This window comes from Protopterus annectens, chromosome 2.part1 (genome assembly GCF_019279795.1).
Source record: "Protopterus annectens isolate FY-2018-M chromosome 2.part1, PAN1.0, whole genome shotgun sequence".
Classification (NCBI taxonomy): Eukaryota; Metazoa; Chordata; order Ceratodontiformes; family Protopteridae; genus Protopterus; species Protopterus annectens.
The window spans coordinates 441492007-441517105 of NC_056729.1; the positions used below are offsets into that span (position 1 = coordinate 441492007).

The following is a 25099-nucleotide window of genomic DNA, read 5'->3' on the forward strand; positions in this document are numbered from 1 at the left end:
CGAATTTTTGAAAACAGAAAATAGTAGTCCGCCAACAAGTTAAAGGCTGTACACGAAAAAGTCAAAGACACTTAAAATACAAAAGTATCGCTTAGCTTTCTTTCAATCTATTACACACATACAACTTAACACACAAAATAAATCACCCAGCTGTAACGTTACTTCCTGCTTGCTGATCCATTGTTTATCACGTGAAGAAACAAGTGACGCCTTACGCATGAAGCGTTATTCACTAGATACCAGAAAATGTTGCGGATTACCCTTGCCTTATGAAGTCGTTTGCCTTAAGTTTGCGCCAATGAAGTGGAGTATTAGTTTTGGAGGCTTGTTTTGGTTCTGGGGTTTCCGATCAGTTAATTAAGTCTGTTGATATAGCTTACCGTGTATTTGTCTGGAAATGCCTTGCACTTGTGGAAACTGGAGAAGATGGATTCGTCCCTTAGCTGTTATTTTATACGTTGTTGGTTTGTTGATAATTATCCCTGTTTGTGTATGGGAATTGCTTCAGTCTGAGGTGAGATATTTAAATAAGCTGATATTTTTATATGCTGCTGATATAACGGATTTATTTATTTTTGCGTTATTTACAAGGATGTGGCAAGTGTGTTTCTATGATTAAATCACTATAGTTCTATTGATTTTTCGGTGTTATCGCGTTACAGATTGTGTGGAGCAAAAAGTAAGTGGCATTTATGTGGATAATGTAAAAAGATAAAAGGGGTGTAATCAGGAATGGAAGAGATAAGCCTGATGTAAAGGCACTTCTGAGGAGCACTGTTTTGCCAGCTCAGGATAATGTGTCTTGCATTGAAATTATTGTTGAAGAAACCAGTGCACGTATGCATGCTACTGCATGTGGATTTAATTTGTGTTTTCCTTGTTTCACACAACTTTATAGCAGCACACATACTCTTATTGGCTATAAGAATACTGGACCTCTCGCATGGTACTCTGAATAATATGTGTGTGTGTGTGTATGTTTTTTGTGTTGTATGGTGTATGTATATATTAATGGTTATACATTTGTTTCACATTAACAATATCTGCAGACTCGATGATTCATTTATTCTCTAGTGCTTTCCTCTATCCATTTCACAGTTCAGGGAAGAGTCTGATCCCTTTTTCTGGCACTCAGTTGCATAAGGCAGAGGAAACGAGGATCCTGGATGCCAGTTTGTTATAGTAACATACCTGTATGTGTGTTTGGGTGTGCGTATGTATCTATATAGATATGTATAAAATGCATATGCATATTATGCACACAGCCACATCAGTTTGGAAGGATTGACAGTTTCTCTGTCTGCTGTCATTACGATGTGGGTGTAAATATGAGCTCTCTGTAAAAACCTGTGTGGAATCACACAAGGAAGCCATGCTGACTCCTTGTAGAGGGTGCCCCAGTCAGGAATTCAACTGAAGAACTAAGATCTGTGAGACAGTGCAAAATACTAACATGTACCATTATTTTGCACTATTTGTAAACTGTGTTTTGCATAACGCTGATGGTAATAGGCATGTTGGTACCTCATTGACGCTTGCTTAGTTTTTAAAGGTGGTTAAGGAAAGCTAAGCCCTTTTTCAAGCAGTATTAGGAAAAATAAAGTTCACAGAAAGTGTAATGTGCTATTATTAACTTCAAAATAAATAGTAAATATTCTTAAATTATCCCACTTTCTTCTTAGCTTAATATGAACGGCAAATTAAACATCATCATTACTGTACAGTTCATTGAGCAGATTATGTATCTCTGTCAGATTGCTTCTGTAGATTGTGACACAGCCATATTTATTTATTTGATTGTTTTTGTTGCCCAGAAAAGTCAGGTTGAGTGGGTGGGAAATCGCATATTCATGGGTGGTCCATAGTGAAAAGGTCTAAAGAATCAATATCTTTGCATAAATTGCAGAAATGTTTCACATAAAATTAATATTTACAAAAGTGTTTTAGAAATAAATAAAACAGATTATGCATTTGCATAGTAGTATGGCTGACACCAAATATCTTTGCATGAAAGTGTGTCATAGATTTTAGCACTGTTTCACATAAGTAGTAACACACAAATACATGGTAACTGATAGGGATATGCACACCTTGAGAGTAGAAAAGCAATATATTCACAGGAATTAAAATATTTATCTAAAGAAAAATAGCAAGAAGGACTCATTTATAGTAGAGTGAAAGAGTAATCCCCATGGAGATTAGTCAGTCAGATTTAAAAAAAAGTGGACAGGGGAGTGTGAAGGAGGAGTATATAAAGAAGAGAGTAAGAAGAGAGGAGAGTGATAGAAGTATTCCCAACATAAATGGTCTTTCATGGATGTTCTGAAAGAAGTAGATATTCAGTTGTGATAATTATCTAGGTTAGCTTGCCTGGGTGTAGAGCAACTGCAACATATATCTGATACTACATCTTTTATCTGATTAAACATCACTGAGCATAAATGAGCCAAAAAAGGGTAGTACTAGATCATCAGAAGAGTAGTTGTCTAATGTAATGTCTGATTTACATGCATGCATGTATGTAGAACATTTATTTGTTATGTAGTCTGTAAATTTGGATAGAACCAGGGTAAAATGCTTGATTATATGGGCATTTTCAGGCTTATCCCATGGATTAGGAAAAGGTAATCGCATATACATTTTTTTTCAAAAGGATAATATAAAGTAAAAGAACAGAAACAGGTACGTTACATGACCTAGAAAGGCTTATGGTATGGTAGTGTGGTATTTATTTATTATTGTACAGCCAATATTTAAAGAAGTGGTTGCTGAGAAGTGTAGTAGGAAAAGAATAGTTATAGACCAGTTTGGAGACCGTAGGAGTATAAACAGAACAGAGTATTATGCAAAGGGGGTAGTTTAACAAGGGTGAGAGTTATAAAAAAAAAAAAAGAGGTGTGAATAAAACTGAAAGTAACTTGTTTTGTAAGATTGTGACAGTTTTTATGTGGTAAATTTTCTCTTCATCTTCAGTTGAAATATTTCATGGTATGTTGAGTATTGATTATAATATTTAAATATATATATGTAGGTGTGTGCATTGAAGAAATTGTGGGGAGTGCTGGCACAGGACTGCACGCCCTCTCCTTTTAAGAGTGAAAGCTTGCTGCCTGGAGCTCTGAAGTTTCCCTCGTCTCCCAGAAACCATTTATCAGGTTAGGTTCATACTTTATTTTGTCCGATTTTGTTTCTAAGTACTCCCCCAGATATATAATATATGTGTGTGTGTATATGATGTATGTATCTATGTATGTATGTATGTATATATGTGTATGTGTGTGTGTGTGTGTGTGTGTGTGTGTGTGTGTGTATATATATATATATATTAGTCCTCCAATAAACCCCCTATTTCCCAAATACAGAAACTCTGACCTTTTGATAACTAACTTCAACCTCAGAAGCATCACTAACGAAATAAGTGGTTTCCATGCTGCCCTTACCCTCTACTCTCCAGATATAGCTGTTGCAACTGAGACTTTGCTAAAGCCCCATATCAAAAACAAAGTGACTCTAACCAAAAGTTATGACATTATTAGACAAGGCAGACTGGGTAAACAAGGTGGAGGAATAGCTATTATGTTTAAAGACTCCCTCCAACTTGTCCAACTGACTTGCCCTCCCCCAGATATCTCCAACTGTGAAGTCACTCATCTAAAACTCAACTCCCACAAAACTGTAATAATCATCGCTGCCTATTTTCCCCCTGGGTGCAATCTCCCCATCCATAGAACACCTACTCTTCTGGGCTTCCTCTTATTTCCTCTTATTTCAATCAAAAAACACTAGTACTAGGTGATTTCAACCTAGACTGGCTCTCCTGCTCCTCTAATAACCCCTCCAACTTTATTAACCTTTATAGGTTGTCACAAACCATTAACTCTCCTACCTGTATTGATAAACACTCTCTAAAAAATAATCTCTTCTAGACTGGATACTTACAAACAAGCCCAACCTAAATTACCAAGTTGCCTGCCTTCCAGACACACTTAGTGACCATTTCCCTACCTTTCTACATAGGAAATGGCTCCACACAACCAATAACATCATATTTAAAAACCTCCACAACAAAAAGAACTTCTCACCAACTATGTTTAATACACTGCTACAACAATCTGACTGGTTACCATTAAAATTCCTCCAGTTAGACCTTGCTGTTCAGTACTTTAACAGAACTTTCCTCCAAATACTTGATAACCTCGCTCCCACTAGGAAAATCCATGTCAGGAGCAAACAACTCCCTTGGTTATCTAATAATACTAAACAAAAACTCAGACAACAGGATACCACCTGATCAAAATACCTAAGATCCAAAAATAAAGATAGCTTAACCTCATACCAACAACTGAGAAACCTAGCCAAAAAAACAAATCAAACTTGACAAAAAATTTACTTCCAAACATGTCAACAAAAATACTCAACCCACAGAAATGTTGGCAAACTGTCAATTATCTCCTCAACCCAGGTAAACCCATTACCCCTGCTCCATCCACCAAAAATATTCCGCCTGCACAGCATCTCAGTTTAATACTCACTTTATCGACTCCATAACCTCCCTCATAAACCACAACACTAACCCTACCCCTTTCAGTCCCCACCACTGCAGATCCTGACCTAATATCATTATCATTTAAGCCCATTCAAACCAACTACATAAAAAGGCTCCTAAACAAACTAAAGCCCTGTGCTCTTGTTGCACATCAGCTCCCTAGTGAATTTCTAAAACTAGCTGCCCCATACATCACATATCTTGTACCTATCTTAATAAACCGCTCTATCTCCGAAAAATGTGTACCTTTCCTCTGGAAAATATCTCATGTCATCCCCCTACACAAAGGTGGCTCCTCTACAGACTTCACAAACTATCGTCCAATTGCTATTCTATCCCCCGTTTCTAAAATCTTAGAAAAAATGTATTCATCAGCAATTACTTGACCATCTCTTTAAAAATAATCTCTTATTAGTCCCAAGCTAGTGAAAGTGGATAACATATACATACTAAATCTAGAGCACTCAATAATAGTTTTCAATCATACTCACAAACACTGGCTAATCTACAATGTATGTACTGTACCTGTGTACTATGTATGTATTCTACCTATGTTCCAAATTTCAGCTGTACACCACAAATCTGTTAATTACCTTTATTTTTAAAATGAATATTTTTTGTTTGTTCTCTCCACTGTAACTGTTTATGTGCCGCATACCACTGTAAAAACATGTCTCTTGTAATTTGTGTGTATACTGATCATGTCTAAATAACTAAATATGTCTGGAATTTTTATTTGTGGAGCTTTCTCCCCGGACCTCTGCTGAAAAAGGGCCTTTTCGGCTCAGTCAGCCACCCCTGGTTAACAAATGTAAAATAAAATAAAAAAATAAAATAATAAAATAAAATTATCCATCACACAACACAGCTTTCAAGCAAAGCATAATACTAATACTGCACTTATTAGCTTCACCAACACTGTAAACCACCTTAAAAATGAAGGTCGACTTGTCTCATCTGTTTTCCACGATATGTCCGAAGCTTTTGACACAGTATCCCACCAAATACTGCTCAAAAAACTGGCAACTTGTAACCTCAGCATAACATCCCTGACTTGGCTTCTTAGCTATCTTTCCAACAGACAGCAGTCCACCAGATGGGAACACAATGTATCCCCTCTCCTACCCATCTCTGTGGGAGTCCCCCAAGTCTCTATTCTTGGACCCCTGCTCTTTATCATATTTACTAACAAACTCAGTTCTTCCACCCAGCTAGGCACTGTCATTCAATATGCGAATGACTCCTCTCTTATGTGCTCTGCCCCCTCACCCCAAGAACTACAGGTAAAAATGCAAAAATCTCTCCAAGAAGTAGAAAAATACCTCACCAACCATCAACTAATTCTCAACCCAAACAAAACTGGGTTATGGTATTTTGCAACAATAAAACTAAAAATAACCAAACTTCTCTTACCATCTACTCCTCTAATGGTATAAAAATTGATCTAGTCTGTCAAACTAAACTTCTTGGTATAACAGTTGACAACTGTATATCAACCACAATTAAAAAAGTTCACATCAAACTTGGCTGTATAGAGCCAAGCCTTTCCTAACTAACTACAGTGGATATAAAAAGTGTACAGACCCCTGTTAAGATACCAGGTTTTTGTGATATAAAAAATGAGACCACAATAAATCATTTCAAAAATTTCCCACCTTTAATGTGACCTATAAACCTGTACAATTAATTTGAAAAACAAACCTCTGTTAGGGGGAAAAAATATATATAAAAAAACATACAATACGCTGGTTGCATAAGTGTGCACACCCTTAAACTAATACTTTGTGTGTGCACACCCTTAAACTAATACTTTGTTGAATCACCTTTTGATTTAATTACAGCATTCAGTCTTCTTGGGTACACACCTACCATCAATTAAAGAGACTCTGATTAACCCCAAATAAAGTTCAGCTGTTCTAATAGGATTTTCCTGACATTTACTCAGTTGCCTGCTGCAGCAAAAGCTATTGTTCATAGAGAGTTTACAAAGCATCAAAGGGATCTCATTGTTGAAAGTATCAGTCAGAAGAAGGGTACAAAAAGATGTCCACAGCATTGGATATACCATGGAATACAGTGAATACTGTCATCAAAAAGTGGAGAAAATATGGGACAACAGAGATGATGCAAAGAACTGAATGTCCCTCCAAAACTGATAAAAAGACGAGAGGAAAACTGGTCAGGGAGGATGCCAAGAGACCTACAGCAACACTGAAGGAGCTGCAAGATTTTCTGGCAAGTACTGGTTGTGTACTACATGTGACAACAATCTCTCATATTCTCGATATGTCTGGACTATCTGGTAGGATTGCAAGACGGAAGCCTTTTCTTAGAAAAACATCCAGGCCTGGCTAAAATTTGCAAAACAATACATCAAGTCTCCCAAAAGCATGTGGGAAAATTTGTTGTGGTCTGATGAGACCAAGGTTGAATTTTTGGTCACAATTCCAAAAGGTACGTTTGGCACAAAAACAACACTTCCCATCACCAGAAGAACACCATCCCACGGTGAAGCATGGTGGTGAGAGTATCCTGCTTTGAGGTTGCTTTTCTTCAGCTGGAACTGGGGCTTTAGTCAAGGTGAAGGGAATTATGAACCATTCCAAATACCAGTCACTTTTGGCCCAAACAATTCAGGCATCTGCTTAAGTTGAAGATGAAGTGGAATTTCACCTTTCAGCACTACAGTGACCCCAAGCATACATCCAGATCAATAAAATAATGGCTTCACCAGAAGAAAATTAATGTTTTGGAATGTCCCAGCCAGAGCCCTGACCTAAATCCAATAGAAAATCTGTGGTGTGACCTGAAGAGGGCTGTGCACAAGAGATGCCCTTGCAATCTGACAGATTTGGAGTGCTTTTGCAAGGAAGAGTGGGCAAATATTGCCAAGTCAAATTGTGCCATATTGGTAGACTCCTACCCAAGGAGACTGAATGCTGTAATTCAATCAAAATGTGCTTCAGCAAAGTACTAAGGGTGTGCACACTTATGCAACCAGAATATTGTATGTTTTTTCATATTTTTTCCACTAACAGATGTTTGTTTTGCAATTGAATTGTACATGTTATAGGTCACATTAAAGGTGGGAAAAGTTTTGAAATTATTTATTGTGGTCTCTCTTTTTTATATCACAAAATCTGGCATTTTAACAGGGGTGTGTACACTTTTTATATCCACTGTATGCTTTCTACAGCTAGAACCAACCTGCTTTCCTCCCTCCTTTATTCCTCACAAATCTTCACCAACCTGAGCAAACTGACTTAAATGATCTGGAGAGCTGCTACAACAAAATAGCCAAGTTTGCCATAAACCAGCCTCACAAATCCCACCACTGTACCACACTCTGCCAACTCAACTGGCTTGAACTACCCAACCTTCTAAATCTCAATCAACTCACCTTTGCACATATCATCCACAAACCAGATCATTGCTGTGCTCTCTCTAACCTAGTTGAACTTAACACCAACCCCAGGCATCTGAGGTCATCAGATAAACTACTCCTAAAGGTAACAAAAGTCCAAAAGCTACTATGGCGACTGTCTTTATTCTAATAAAATATCCAAATCCTGGAACCTGCTGCCCCAACATATACTTAACAATCCCAACAATCACAAATTCAAACTTCTCCTGAAAGAACACCTTGCTAACCAATGGCTATGTTCTTGCAACCACCCAGGCTAACCCTGTCTAACCTGATTGTCTTCCACACTAAGATTGCACAAGTCCCATTCTTTTTCTCACTGTTGTAATTATAACTCTGATATGATATCATACAGTATATTATTTTTTCCTGCCTGTATTTATTTAACCTTTGCCACAAAAGGGGGATATTATTATCTTGTAAGTAATGACATCATCTACCTGTATTGTTTATGTAATCAGAAATTGTAGTTTACCTTTGTCATTTATGTAACTTGTTTAGTATCATGTTGTTGTTCACTACTTGCTTGGAACTTTTCTCCTCGGGTGTCTGCTGAAAACGGGCTCCCAACCCAGTCGGACACTACACGGTAAACAAATGTAGATAAATTAATATAACTGTGTGTCTGTGTTCATGTCTATATAAATATATAGTGCAATTGTTGATGTATACGAAGCATGTCCACTTAATCTGTATAACAGCATATCCTTTAATGCATATGCACGTTTCAATAATAACTACTTCAATTATCATCTGAAGAAAAAAATATCTAAACTTGACAGTGTTGTAATGTGTAATTGATAGTTAGTAAACATGTTATGTTAGTGAATGAGTGTATTATGTGTGTACCCTATAAAGAGCATGGGACTGTCACATTTTAAGTCTGCGATTGCTCAAGACCAATGTACAGTTTTCTGGGGATTTGCTGCCTTCCTCAGAATCTTCTGTGTTCTGCAAATGTGGGGTTTGTCTGTGTGGGGTGTGAGTATGCAAAAAACACTTGCTGCAAGTACAATAACTGTTAATGAGTGGGTAATGCTGTTATATGAATTTGTGGAGTAAAATGTTTTTGGTTTAGATGTTTTTGCTTAGAAATTTTTTTAGTGTATGTTTATATATTAGTATAAATGTATGTATGTGTGTGTGTGTGTGTGTGTGTGTGTGCACAGTCTGGGTTCTATTCATAAACATTATTGTGCAGTAGAGCAGTACTAGTACGTGGTTTGCCTGCATACCAAATCCTACAGGGATTCATAAAGATTTATACACAGTGAGGCAATACCTTGTATGCATTCTTGTCCCATTGTGTAAGCGTTGTACTCCATGCACAGAGTACATGTACAAAGTACCATTCTCCTGTTTATATGCAGTTTACCAAGATAGTTCCATTGGGGTACAGGTTGGTGCCATTGGGATTAACCTGTAGGATAGCATTCACATAGCAATACAGTGGTGGTGTGCTTGGTGATGCAGCAATCCTCCATCTCTGCTACTAAACATATTAATGGTATCGGAAAACAGCATTGCACTACAGGAAGGTCCCTACTGGCAACTGTAGCCCCATACAGTGGAGGCAAACGTACTTCCACAACAAAAATAGACAGCACCAGACCTCCTCCCATTATTGTATTATGGTAAATAAGCTTGGCACAGCACTCGTGCATATTGAGTGTTAAATATTTATGAACCAGTCAGGCATAATGGCTGTTCTCTACTGTACTCTGTTATTATGTAACACAGTATAATGCAGCATTTCTTGGGTGGGGGAGGGTGCAATGGCAAGTAACAGTAAAAGTACAAACAAATGTAGACGGAGTAGCAAGTGTGTGAATGTTACATAAAGGTACAAGTTAATGGCTGTAAAAGAAATACTGATAAGGTGCAAACGAAGGATTGTATCATACTTTATTGTGTTTGTTTTGAAGACTTAAATTATCATAAGGATCCTTTTTCAACTGTAACATAAATAATTGCAAATAAGCCTGTGAAACGTACAACACTAACCATGATTAATAATACACTGTGTAATTAGTCATGCAGATAATAACAAGAAATTATTTGATTATATGAAGCAGTAATTAAAACCTCCCTCAACCAGTTTATCAGATTGGAAATTACAGCATGTGAGACCGGAGATCTCTGTCATAGCAATAGTAGATGAAGACCTGAAGACAGTGGATGTAGAGAGACTGTGATATATTTCCTGAGAAGTACCAGAACATTCCTTAATCTGAATGTAGAGATGTAAAAACAAGTAATTTTTGGAATTTTGCATTTTAAACAAGATCATTCATTCATTTTTTTTTCTTACATTCCCTAAGTTTATCAGTTAATTGTAGAGTGCTCTTTAATTAGATTCTGTTTTAAAATGGAATAATAGTAATGATTACAATTACTCTTGCGTCATTGCTGCAGTTTCTTGTGAGTCATCTCATTAAAATGTGTGTCCCTTTTCGTTTTTAATGAGAGTAAACCAGTGTCCTGAATGTAGAACTAGACTAAGGTTTTCAGGAAGGTAATGAAGGGTAGTACGACTAGATAACACACTTAGTGATTGTAGCCCATTTCTGCAGTAAGTGACTGGCATGAAAACTGGTAGTTCTTCTCCTCAAAGTACTGGATTGCCGTCTTTAGGTGAAGGGGAAGCAGCTACATCAGGTGGAGGAGTTTATATATCTTGTTCTCTTGTTTATGAGTGAAGATGGAAAGTGTTGTTAACCTTGACCAGCAGATGGGTGCAGTGGCAGAATTATTGCAGGAGTTGTGCTGGAGTGTAGTGGAGAAGCCATTTCTGAGTCATAGGATGAAGCTGTTGATTTATTGGTTAGTTTTGTCCCCATTGTCACCTACATCCATTCACTTTGGTTACTGACTGGGAAGTGAGATCGTGGATACATATAGAAGGCTCCTCTGCATGGTAGCTAGGCTCATTGTCACTGTTAGGAGGATCTCCGTACAGTCACCCCTCTTCCTTGTTGAGAGAAGTTGGTTGAAATTTAGACACATTACCCAGTGGGAGGTGGACCCAGGGCATGCCCAAGACATGGAGGGATTTTCTCAGCTTGAGTGGGAAAGCCTGGAGATCCCAAAGGATGAGCTGGAGACCCTTGCTGGGTGATGAGGAGTTCTGGTCTGCCCTGCTTGCTTGCTGCCACTGCAGTTGCCTCCAGGATGGGTAATTTAGAAAACAGATATCTGGTTGGATGGAGAAGAAACTAGAAGGAAGACCAGTATTAACAAATGGAATTATTTCAGTCTTAAAATGCCACATTTCAGAGGATCATAGGAGGTTACTAGGCTAATGGCCCTGGAGCCCTTACAAGCCTAGCCAAGAGTTTACCCCCCAAAACGAACCCACAGTCAGCACCTGTCTCCTCTGTCAGTGAAGGGCAAAGGTGGAATCCCTGGTTGTGGTTGAAGAGGGTCAGTGAGGTACTCTGTTTGACATGTATGGGAAGTCTATTCCAGAGCCAGGGCTGCCTCTGGGAGACAAACCTTTCTCTCCAGCAGGTTTTGTTGATGTTGCATATTAGATTTAGGCCTACTGAGCGGGTAATGCGTGAGGAGATAGACTAATGGATATGGAGCATCTCTAGTAAGGCAGGGTCCAATATTGCCTTGTAGGCGAGACACAGCTCATCTCTGAGCAATCTGTATGACACAGAGTAGAGTGATATGATTTGAGCCTGTCCACAAAGGACAGATGTTGGAGGCCATGGATTCTCTTTGTGCAGTATCTTCTGTGGCCTTTCCAGTTGGTGCAGGTGTTTGGAGAGGTACATACTAAACGGGACATTGTACTCAATTATAGGCCTAATGAGGGAGGAGTACAGAGAGGTAATAATCTCCTTTTCTCTGGATGCAATCCCTTTAGTTATAAGATGAGCCAAGTAAAAGGCTTTTCTGACCACTGCCGCCACATGATGGTCAAATGTGAGATTGTTGTCAACCTGAGTACCCAAGTTTGTTACCACAGTTTGTGTGCTTAGGGGGGTGCTGTTGATGTGGTAATTGGTAGGGACTGTGTTTTTATCAAATTAATATGATAATGCATTTTTTTGCATTTAACATAAGGCCATGACTTTGGCACCAGTTATTTGTAGCTGTGAGACCCTCAGTATATTAATGTCATTTGGGGAGTCAGTGACAGCACCCAACTTGCAGTCATCTGCAAACTTGGTCAGCCACTAGCCCTTTGTCTTTGCCTGGAACTCTGAGAAGTAGATGCCAAAAAGTGGGGGTCCCAGAACAGATCCCTGTGGAACACCACTAGTGACAGGTCAGCTGTCGAAGGTGGTGGCACCTATTTAGACCTTGTGGGACATATCGGTGAGCCAGTTGACCACCCACTTGATGAAAGAGGGATTTCTGTCAAGTTGTGTTAGCTTTTCGATGATGCTCAAGTGGGGCATTGTGTCAAAGGCCTTGGCCAAGTCAAGGTAAGCTGTATGTACTGACTTTCCCCTCATCCCGGGCCTCTGTGACAGTCTCAAAGAAGTCAACCAGGTTCAGTAGGCAAGATCTGTGCCTGACTAATTCGAATTGGGTGAGGTCAAGTGCTTGGAGATTGCCTATGTCATCAGATCCATAATAAATTATTGCTGTTTACACCCTCACACTCATCTCCCCCTCTTCATTTTACTTTGGAATCAAACAATGGTGCCATTATTTCTCCCGACACTACTACCAAACTCTTAGGAATCACAATAGATAATCAACTTAAATTTAACACTCACATAAACACCACAATAAAATCTACCAACAAAAAACTTGGATCCTTGTATTAAACAATTTCTAACACCTTTAGCCAGAACTATAATAGCAAGAACTCACTTAATCTCTACCCTATTATATGCCTCCCCCATCTATACAAACTTGTCCCAAAACAATCTTAACAGACTTGCTAGATCTTATAATAACATTGCCAGATTTGCCACTAACTCACCATATAGAACTCATCACTGTCAAAACCTAAAACAACTAGGCTGGCTTGAGTTACCTCACCTTCTACAATTCAACCAACTTATTATTGCCCATAAGGTCCTTTATCAACCAAACAATACCCCTATTCTCTCTACCCTCATAACACCATATTGTAACCTGAAAAAGCTACGCTCAACAAACAAAATGATGATGCAAACTTCTTTATCTAATAACTCAGCAGGAGACTCTCTATTTACTAACTTTGTTGGGAAAATATGGAATCTCCTACCAATTGACCTTACTGCTCTTACATCTCTCCCACTATTCAAAACTAACCTTAAACATTTCCTCTCCAACCACTGGTTATGCTCTTGTAATAACCCTGACTAATTGCTTTTCTCTTGCTTTTTTCTTCTGTACTACCCTGTCTCCTTCTAAATATCTCTTTTAATCTTGACTCTTTGAACTTTTTCACTCACTGACCTTTCTACTCTAAACTGCTCTACCTAACCCATCTACCTACCAATCCTATTTTTCAAATACTGTCTTATCCTGTAGATGTCCTAAGTATCCTCTATATAAATATCTTCTCTCTATTTACTGACTTACTTGTTTGGAAGATAGTGAAATCCCTTTTATACTATGTACTAATCTTTGTTTTTATTAATGTTTTTTGTTTTTATTAATGTTTTGTTATACACTTTCTTAATGTTGTTTCTATTTTACTTGTGATATTAAATATTGTGTAAGCTTGGAGCTTTTCTCCTCGGGCCTCCACTGAAAATGGACATGTATCCAGTTGGACTAGCCCGGTTAACAAATGTAAAATAAAATAAAATATGCTCCATGGTTTTACAGATCAGATTTGTCAAGCTAATGGGGAGATAGTTTCCTGGGTCAATAATGGCACCACCGTTGTGCAAGGGGATGACAATGGTAGTTCTTCACTCTGCTGGAATGAAGCCTGTAATTAGACTGTGGTTGAATAGGGTGCTCTATGGTGAAGCTAGTTCTTGCTGGAGATGGTGCAGAATACAGCCTAGGATACTATCAGGTCCTATGGAAGTTGTGTTCTTTGCCTTGGATAGGGCCTTTAATGCTTGATCTAGAGAGATGTGAGGCGTGGGACCAGTGGGACCAGTATCAGGGATGCCGAATGGGCCTTTGGGGGAATGGGGGTGACGTTTGCGCTGAACCCAAGTTAACAGGATCAATGTAAGTGGTACCATTAAGTACTAATTAGGAACAAACCTGGGCTTTTGCCATGGAGGTTCCTGACGTAAATGAAGGACTTGTGGTTTCCCTTTGTTTTGGATAGTTTCAACTCATAATTGTCTTTGGAGGTTTTTCACTAGCGATCTCATTTGCTTGTTTTGGCTGAGGAGTCCACCAGGCAGGTTTGTGTTTCCTTGAGGAGCAGGTTTCAGTTCTGTTGGGTATGGCTGAGTCCATGCGGTTGTACAGGCGCTTGTATACTCCATTGGTGTACTGTTCAGCATAGTTGTCTCCATCCTCTGAGGGGCGCAGTGGTGTGAAGCTACTGATACCATCCCTTAGGAGATTGTAGTCAGCTTTTGAGAAGTTTTTAATACTACCTTCCAAGATGGCTGCACATTTAACAGCTTAACTTCAGCTCAAGACCAGGGCCAAGAACGGTGTCCCTTTTAGTAAATTCCGTTATTGGCTAGTAAGTACACTGCCAGGATGCCAGCAAAGGAGAAATTAAGAAAGCTTGAAAGAAAGTCAACCAGAAAAAGTGAAGAGAAAATACTGACTGGAAAGAATCCTGCAGCTGTTCAGCAAAAAGCAGTTCAAGCTCCAGTTTTGGTGCCAAGAAATGGCTTCCAGTAATCTAGAGGAAAAATAAGTCATCCACGCTCAGAACAGATTACAATAAATGAAGTGTATCATCTCAAATAACAAAAGGCTGGAAAATGGATGAAGCTTTAAACAGATATTCAGATGAGCTGTTAAAATTTCAAAAATAAGAGGTTGAAAAGAAGAAAAGGCTGGCTGAGTATGAGACTGTTCAGTAAGATATGTTTCAAGAAATGGTAAAATTAGAGGAAAGATCACATATAAAATATCTGAATTTTTCTGCTGTACAAGAGGAACTAGAATGAATGAGTGTATTAATTTTATGAAGGCACAAATAAGCAGCTGGAATAGTATTCCACAGCAGGAACTGTTAATTGAAAGTGCACATTATGTGTATGCTCCAATTCTGGCCATTAGAAAGCAGTCAAGACCTGTATTTGTAAAGATGCAAACCTACCAGCAGAAAAAGTATTTCTTTTCCAGGGTAGTGCACTGATCGATGTTGACCAATTTCAGGTTAAGCCTGGGTGAAATCCAAAACCTTTCTCAAACAAAAATACAGAAATGTAAGCAATAACAGAATAGTAGAGACTAATTACATAGACAAGACTGGGTATATGCATTCCATCAAGCAAAGTGTAATGTAGAATATATGCACCAATTTCTAAAGTGGGTCAATCTTCAGTGAAGAAGAGACATGAAAAGAAGATAGGTTAGGTGATATATCCCTTGTTGAAGCTGGAGCATTTGGCTTCGATGAAGTGATTTTTGAGTTGCATTCTTAATATGGAATAAGTAATTTGCTTAATGCCAATGGGGAGAGCTTGCCAGAGAGTAAGTGCTTGAGAGGAGAAAACGTGCAGTGCTTTGGAGTTTGGTTCTACACATAATTAGAATTGGTGTGGTTTGTGAGTAGTGTCTTAGGTTGTATGAGAAGGTTTTTTTTTTTTTCATGAAGTCTAGCTGCAGGGGTAGTAAATTTGTGGAGCAGTAGTAGTTTGTAGAGTTGGGATTCTAAAAGTAGGTTAGATCTCTGTTTTATGGGTAGTCCTTTTGCTTTTTCTAGAGTGATACAGTGATGCTCACAGAAATGTACCTTGGAATTGAACCAGAATCTGGAGTTTGGAGATAAAAGATGAACAGGAAGACCAATAATACTGAAATTAGTAAATAAATGATGTGAAGTTGTTCTATCTTAATGTTCATTCCTTACTGATGGGTTCGGCTCCGAGTCAGCACCTACTGCAAAGCTCGAGGATTTCAAGTAGCTCGAGGCCAAGTCCCCTGTCCCATGATGCACCCTGAGTTACCTCAGATCTAGTTTGCCGCTGCAACTGATCAGAGGTTCCTGATAGCTCAGGCCAGTAAACTTTAAATATTTTACAATTTTTCACTGTAGTAAATAGATAGATTTTTAGGTTGGATAAGCTCTTAAAGCTTTTCTATAGAGTTCCCTTCCCTGTGTGCTGTTTCTTAGCTTTATACTTGGCCGCATTTTTCTGATAGGCCTATTTTAAATTTCTGACAAAAAATATTACTTGTTCAGTGACCTTTTGCTTTTTTTTCTTATTAGCATAGTATAGTGTGATTATTTAGTGAATACTGACTGTTTAGTCAGTGACCCTTTGTCACATTTCTTCTACAGCATAGTTTATTAGCTGTTAAAATTATATTGTGTGTGTTTGCTTGTTAGCCTTAATTTTAGGCTTGTGTGCTTATCTTTAGCCTGTTTTTTATTAGAAGGCTTTTGAATAGTTAACCTTGGTTTAAAAGCTTCTCTCTGTGTGTGTGCTGATAGTTAGCCTGTTTTTTTATTAGAAGGCAACTTCTTTTGCTGTTGTTGGGTGTGTCCACTTCTGTCATGGCTGATAAGGACAAACACCCTAAGTCAGATTTAAAAAAATGCCCTAAATGTGGGCAGAAAATGTCGGTTACAGATTGCCATGTGAATTCTGTATACTGCTTGGGTGCCTTGCACTTACCAGGGACGTGCTATATGTCATTCCCAAGAGAGAAAAAGGAATCTTATTGATAGGGGTTTGTTGAAACCTTCCTTTCAGGAGGCTTGAGTGACCAGGATGGATCTAGTAAGTCCTCAAAGGCCTCCAAGACTTCTGGAGAATCAAAAAAATCTAAAGAGTCTGTGACATCTGCTCCACAGGTCTCGGAGCCGACTGTCTTCTCTTTTCGGAGCTGGTCCTCGTCTTGGAACCAGTATACGAACCTCCTAAATTGCCTATTCTCCAGTTGGTACCATCAGTCCAATCATCTCGATCTTTCTGTGAGTCTATCTGATTTGGATGTGGATAGGGTGGTGTAGAAGCTTTTACAGGCACTGGCCTTGGCCAAATTATCGGCTCCGACCCAGGCAACTTTGGAGCCGAAAACCCTTATGCCAGCTTTATCTATTCCTCCTCTGAGCCATATTGGTCCTTTGGAGCCAGAGGAGTCAGACCTGCTGATTGTGGAGCCTTCGGCGCCAACGCATGCCCCAGTGTCTTTGGCTCCTTTCACTCTGACGTCCTCTGCACCAATTGAGGACTCTAGGAGCCGACACTCTCTGGTCAGGTCCGGGAAGGATAGTTGAACCGACTTGTCATTTCCGACTTTGCCTCTCGGGACTTTGGCTCAGATGAGCTTGGCTCCTAACTTGGGCTCAGAGCCCACTGTCCTGGTGCCAGGGGTATTGACTGTTTCCTCAGATCCGTTGATCCCTTCGCATCGGAGCAGAGGTGCCTTCGAAGCCATGAGGAGAGTTATGTCTCTCAAGACATCCTCAACTTCGGGTCTGGCTTCTTCATCCCCTAAAGCGCCTGTGTCTGCTTCTGCCTCACAGATCCTTGCTAAGCGCAGAGACCCAGAGCCTCAGGAAGTCCCATTGGGTGGGCTATGCTCTTCCGAGACCTCCCCAGAAGCTCCCACTGATGAAGTTCCCAGGAAGAGTGTGTGTAAGAGGAAACACTTAGATTGCCTGACACTGACTTGGATGAATCAGAAGAGTCCCCATGGTCCCCCTCTGAAGATATCTCATTTGCTGAGATACTGGAAATCTTTAGGCAGAGGGGTGACTGGCAGTTCACCAACCCTACCGAGGATGAGTCGGTCCTCCTGAAGGCTTTTGGGTCTCAGCCCTCCACCTCTTGGGTGTCTCCACCCTTCGATGAGCTGATGCAGCTGGTCTCACAAAAGGAGTGGTAGTCTCTGGATACTATGGAGCCTATCCCTAGGAGGCCTCATAAGTTCATTTCTGCCCCCCAGATAAATCTTTCTTGACAAAAATTTGCCAGTTGATGCCATGGTGGTAGCGGCAGCCACCAAAAAGGAAATGTCTGAAACTTGCTCGTCTGTCCATCCTCCTAACAGAGACTCCAGGATCATGGATAGATATGGAAAGCACCTGTTTAGTTCAGTGACTTTTGCTCTTCGTTCGCTTAACTATTTAACCCATTTTACCAGACTACAAAGAGAGCTCCTTGAAGAGCTAGGAGATGCTTTTCAGGGTAAAGTAGCTGCAGGAGCTACAGACAAAGTTGCCGCCCAGCTTGCTACCCTCAATTCTATAGTGAACTCGTCCATGTGCCTCATTTGATATGCAGCTGATGGAACGAGTAGGGCAGCGGGTACAGGAGTTGCTCTTAGACACTCCTGGGTGTGCTTGTGTTCCTTCTCGTAGCCCTTCAAGTCATCCTTCATGACTAACCCCCTTTGATGGCTCATCCCTTTTCGGGCCTAAAGTCAAGGAAACCTTAACCAGGTCTGAGCAGGACGGAAAGACTCTGTCTGCTGTTGGGGGTCCATTTTTTTCACCCTCTACCAGACTGTACCCCAAGGGTCAAAGGGGAGGGAAAATGTGGTTCCAAAAAGCCCAAGGAGCCTTTTAGGACACACATAGTGAACCCCCCTCCAGGGGCAGAGGAAGGGGCAATAACGGAAGATGCCACCCTCGCAGCAGAGGGGGTCCGCAACGTCAGGGTGACAGAGATCACTTCTTTGGGAAGCCCTTCCAGTGTTCCTGAAAGGAGGCCCGACTGTCCTGCTTTGGAGGCAGTCAGGAGTCGCTTATCTTTGTACCCAGATGCCTGGCTCAAAATAACAAGTGACAACTGGGTACAAAGTATAATTTCCAGAGGATACTTCATCCCTTTTTCCACACCCCCTCCACTGACAAGGAAAATCCTAGACGTTCCACCCAGTTACAGGGGAACAAGCAACAGTAGAGGTCTAGACGTTGCTAAGAAAGAGTCAAGAGTCATCCAACCAGTCCCAGCAGACCAGACAGGATCCGGAACTTACTCAAGATTCTTTTTAGTTCCAAAAAAGACAGGGGACTGGAGACCTATATTGGACCTCAGCAGACTAAACAGATCTGTAAAGAAAGAGAAGTTTCAGATGGTCACTCTTCAGTCAATACTTCCCTTTTTAGGGAAAGACAATTGGATGTGCTCGATAGATCTCCAGGATGCATGCTACCACATAAAAATGGCCAGGCCATCCAGGGATCATCTGCGCTTCTGGTTGGGAGCCAATCATTACCAGTTTTGAGCCCTGTCCTTTGGTCTCACTACAGCCCCGAGAGTATTCAAATGCATGGCAGTGGTCATGGCTCACCTGAGACGTTTAGGATTCCAGGTGTTTCCATACCTAAATGATTGGCTCCTTACCGCCACCACCAGGCATCAACTCATTCAGGCCAGGGAGTCCACTCTGCATTCAGCTGGGCATTACAATAAACTCAGAAAAATCTGCCTTGTCACCATCACAGCATATGGTCTTTATCGGAGCAGAACTGGACACCACCACTACCATGCTAAGACTTCCAGTAGAAAGAATCCTTCTCCGTCAGCATGTCCGCATTCTAATATCCAGAAACAATGCACCAGCATCAGAAGTTATGACATTATTAGGAATGATGGCAGCCGCAATTCTAGCCATACCACTGGGTCATATGCACATGCGGATACTGCAATGGCTGTTGTTCACTCAATGGTCTTACCAAGAGCTCGCCATGTCTCACATGATAATGATTACAAATTCCTGCAAAAAGGATCTTCAGTGGTGGTTGATCTCACTTCATGTTACAATAGTACGCCTATTTCTGATACCCCCTCCAGCGGCCACAGTGACCACGGAGCCACAGTGACCACGGACGGTTCCCTGATAGGGTGCGGCAGGCTTTTTCAGGAAAAGACAGCCCAAAGCACATGGACCGATCAAGAGAGACATCTGCATATCAATGTCCTAAAGATGAGAGCAGTACTTTTGGCATTGCTGTACTTCCAGGACTCTCCTCCCCTAGATATGATTGTGATTCAGACGGACAACATGTCGGTGGTCTGGTATTTGAACAAACAAGGAGGAACCAGATCATACACCCTTTGTCTCGAGGCCCTCAGAGTATGGCAGTGGGCTATTTCCACCCAGCGCTTTCTGTTAGCAACGCACATCCTGGGGAAATCCAACGTGATAGCAGACAAGTTGAGCAGAGCAATTTTGTTGCCCCATGAGTGGTCCCTCAAGATGAAAATAGCGAACAGGATATTCTGCAGGTGGGGCCAGCCTTGCTGCGACCTTTTTGCCATTCACATGAACACCAAATGCAGAAGCTACTTTGCCCTGATTCCCCCTCCGGGAGAAGCCCCAAGGGACGCACTCGTTCACGATTGGCCCCCGGGTCTCCTCTATGCATTCCCACCAATCCCGTTGATACCCAAGGTATTACAGAAAGCTAAAGCCCTGGGAAGGACCATCATTCTAATAGTTCCCTGTTCGCCTCGTCAGATTTGGTTCCCCTTCCTTCGACTTCATCTTTTGGAGGACCTCTGGATTCTGGACCCAGTTCCAGACCTTATGTTGCACTTGGCGGAACTTCATCCCTCTCTGCAGTCCCTGAAGCTGACAGCTTGGCTGCTCCAATTCCCATCATAGCCAGGTTCCATAACCTTTCCAATGAGACGAAGCAAATTCTCCTTTCATCTCATAAATCCTCTACGAGAAAGCTGTGCCTCAGCAAATAGAAAACATTTTCTATATGGGCCTCTAAAAACAATATTGATCCTTACCAAGCCCCTATGGCCTCTATTCTAGATTTCTTAACCATAATATTCAATAAAGGAGCTACAGCAATAACAGTCGTGTTCAACTTGCTGCCATTTCTAACTTTCATCTGGGATTTGAAGGATTGAATATTATGTCACACAAGTTATCCAAAGCCTTTCTCAAAGGGACCTTCCATATTAGACCACCTGTGAAATTTCCATTTTCTCCGTGGAATTTAAATTTTATGCTTTCCCACATAATTCTTCCACCATTTGAACCAGCTTCCTTATGTGACCTCAAAGTTTTGTCATGGAAAACAATCTTTTTAGTGACTATTACTTCTGCCCACAGAGTGTCAAGAGCTTCAGGCCTTATCCATTAAGCCTCCTTATTTGATTTTACATGCTGACAGAGTCTCACTTCGAACAAACCCCTCTTTCTTACCCAAAGCTTGCATTGAAACTAATCTCAACCAAATTATTGATTTGCCAGTTTTCTTCCCCAACCATTTTAACAATTTAGAGTACATGCTGCACAAACTTGATGTTCAGACTGCTCAGATTTTACTTGGATAGAACAAAAGATTTCAGAAAATCAGACCAGCTTTTTGTTTAATTCTCAGTCTCCAGGAAGGGTATGCCAGTGGCTAAAACAACTCTGTCTAAATAGTTATCTGATTGTATCACCTTTGCTAATTCAGCTGCCGATATGCCCTTGCAGCATAAAATTAAAGCTCACTCAACCAGAGCAGTTTTTACATCATCTGTTTTTTTTCTGCCGGACTTCCTATTGATAACATTTTCTCAGCAGCCACTTGGTCAAAACCTCATACCTTTATCACTCATTACAAAGTTGACATTGCCTCTAGGGACAGGGCCTCCTTTGGATCCATGGTCCTTAGAAATATACTCCCATGAGCCACCCGAGATTGATGGTGCTTGGGATGCTACCCTTCAGTAAAGAATGAACGGCGAGATAGAACAACTTCACATAAAGAAGTTATGTACTTACCATGACGTTCCATGTGAGTTCATCTCGCCTTCATTCTTACATCCCTCCCTCCTACCCCCTGCTGGGCTTTCAGAAGACCGAGATGCTAGATCCTTCCTGGTCACTCAATCCTTCTATACTTTCTCTCTTTTGGAGTTATAGAATGACATATTGTATAATTTTATGCAGCAAACAAGATCTGAGGTAACTCGGGGTGCATAATGGGATATGGACTTTGCCTCGAGCTTTGCAGTAGGTGCCGACTCAGAGCCGAGGGATCGGCTCCAAACCCATCAGTAAAGAATGAAGGCAAGATGAACAACTCACATGGAACGTTATGGTAAGTACATAACTTCTTTTTTGACTCCAAAGCATCAGTTTAAAATATTTTTAATTGTTGTTTGTGATAAAGATACTAAACAGATGCCATTTTCTTTTCAGTATTAAGAAATGTAGGCATTGCAGTGCAAAAAGAGAAAAAAAAAGGCTAGACAAAAGCATGTTTAAATTAATAGGCTGTAATCTTTGGTTGTTGAGGTGGGGGAGGGAGAGTGAAGAAGGACACAGATCGTGATATATATGGAGCTGATATGTTTTTTCTTACTTTTGCATAGGTGAGTGTCTGGATTAAGATCCTTGGCTAAATAATAACAATATGTTTTAAGTGGGGAAAAAAGTAAGTAAGAGAACACTAAAAATAAAAGTGTTCCTTTAGCAGTAGATGTTTCAGCTTGTCTTTACAAGTCTGCAGCTAAAGACTGCATTTTGTTCCTCTTACATTTCCATGGAGGCAAGCTGATAATAAGACAAAAAACACAAGGACACTGGTTTATTCAAGACTAAAAATTTGAAAGCATGCAAGTTGTATTTCACATCTGGGAAGGGAATAAATTTAAAGAACAGACTTCAATTAGTGTAAGTAGAAACACAGGCGGTAACATGCATCTTAGCTTGTATAACCTAAATTTTAGGTTAAATAAGGCTTGTGTTTGCAGCTGTCTGTGTAGGACAGTTGTTCCTATTAGAGTTAAACTTCATTATTTGAAGATGTACCTAAATTTGTGGGTTTGTATTAGGTTAACAGCTTATGGGTGGGTGGGTTTTTTTTTTTTGTTAGAGGGTTTTCATTAAAACAAAAACATTTTCTAAAATGTGACCATTGTTGACAATAAAAAAAAAAAATTGAAGGATTAACATGCCAGATATTAGTGCATGTATCCCAAAAGCTGAAAACGGACATTAAAAAAAAAAGTCTTGTATAATAGATGGGAATAATGACTTCTTATCTTGATGACAGCACTTCCATATTATCTTGGAATGCGAGTAGTCTAACAGGCAAGGACAAAAAGGAAAGAATATTAAGAAATGCTGAATGTAAATAGCAATGCTTCGGGAAACATGTTTGGAAAGAACTGAGCATGTGAATTTGATAAAGAATTTCAGGATGGATATTCATAAGAATATCAGGGGCAAAGAAAAGGGGAGTACTTGTATTAATTCCTAGAGGAGCTGCAGTAGAGATAGAAAATATATATCAATAACAGATTTGTGGTATTAAGGGGCTACTGTTAATGGATGAGGATTACAGTGACATATATTTATATTCTACCTAAAACTGCTATTATGGAGCTTAACATTTTTTGGAGATATAATCAGAGTTTAGCAGGGAATATTTCTTATAAGTGGGGACTGGAATTTGATTTGCAATGGTGCGGATATGTCTGTAAGGCCTAGAAAGGAAAATATAACAAAACAGGGTAAATTTCAGAAGAAATTGATGAAAATATTTAGTATGGAAAACGTGAATTCAGTAGTAGAACTCTGAGAGCATTTACGTATTTTCCCCAAGGAACAATAACTGGGCTACACTAGACAGAAATTATATTTCAGAGGAACTTGTGCATTTAATTGAGAACTTTGACACAGATCTAGTAACTATTTCAGATTGTGTGCCAATAATTGCTAAGAAGAAAATGCACGGTAATGAAGTAAAAATGAGGCAGTGGCACTTCACCTACCTGTTGAAAAGAGAACAATTTAAGGAATGGGTAGTGGAAATTATTGTGCCAAGGTTTTTTACACAATTCTCCACTCTGGCATCATTGAGAATCTCTCTCAATAGGAATTAACCCTTATGTTACTACATGGGTAGCCAATTGGCTCACCAACAGACCACACACTGTCATAATTGGTGACTCCACCTCCACCAGTAGACCCATCACCAGTGGAGTACCACAGGAGTCTGTGCTGGGCCCCCTTACTGTTTGGCATCTATTTCTCAGAAGTCCAGGCCAAAGTAGATGGCCTTTGGCTCACCCAAGTTGTCTGATTGCAAACTGGGAGCAGTCATTGAGTCCCCCAATGATGTCAACATTTTACAAGAAAGTCTAAGACAAACGAATGGCATCAAAGTCATGGTCTAAAACTATATGCAAAAAAAAAAGGCATTATTATTCCCTTTGGGAAAACGGTATTCCTTACAAATTACAATCTTGACAGCACCCCCCCCCCCCCGAGTTCCAACCCTGTGGTGTGAGACTTGGGAACACAGGTAGATAGCAATCTGAACTTTGACCACCAAGTTTCCACAGTGGTAAGGAAAGCCTTCTACATAGCACATCTCATAATCAAGGGCTTAGCTTCCAATTCAAAGGATGCTATAACTATACTCCACCCTCATAAGACCAATAATAGAGTATAATGTACACCTTTTTGCATTTACCTCACCAGACACTTGCAGCAGTTGGAGAGACCTCGGAGGTTTCTCACTAAGAAAATATGGGAACTCCAAACCATGACCTACATGAACTTGAGCATGAACTGAGACAGTTCTGTGTTTTATTCAGAATATAAAGTTAATGAAGAAAAAACAAAGGCTATAGCTATCAGTTATCCACCCACAGATGAATCGGTTCAGAAATACCCATATTTATGGGGACATGATAAAATGAAGTGTTTAGGAGCGTGGGTTAAAAAGAATTCTATTATGGCAGCTAAGGGTACGTAGGAAGGGACGAAACTATACATAATATGAAAACTGAGAAACTGGAAGCTCTTGTCTATGAGTATGAATATCTTTATACAAACAGTAAAAATGTTTTTAGTCCCTTTAGTTTTATACACAGGTCAGGCATATTTTTATTAACCAGATGAGAAGTTGGGGGTTGTAATTAATAAATAGTTGAAAGATTTTGTCTGGGAGGGGAAGAGGGCAAGAGTCAGTTGGGATAGGTTGATCCTTCCAATGGGACAAGAAGGTTTACAATTACCTGATTTGACAATTCAAAAGTGGAAATTGATGAGGATGATGCTGGTGGGGGTAAATTCAACAAGGATGGGATTTTGGATGCAGGTCCTGAAAG

The 25099-nt window shown here is 40.1% G+C and overlaps 1 protein-coding gene across 1 annotated transcript in view; it reads left to right on the plus strand.

Annotated features, from left to right (window-relative positions):
* Window positions 1-201: 201 nt before the first annotated feature.
* TMEM184C (transmembrane protein 184C) overlaps window positions 202-25099 on the plus strand; it is a 560686-nt gene continuing 535788 nt past the window's right edge. The window contains exon 1 of the mRNA XM_044062246.1: window positions 202-514. Within this exon, the coding sequence (XP_043918181.1) occupies window positions 398-514 (117 nt within the window). The 5' untranslated portion in view covers window positions 202-397. The remainder of the gene's footprint in view (window positions 515-25099) is intronic.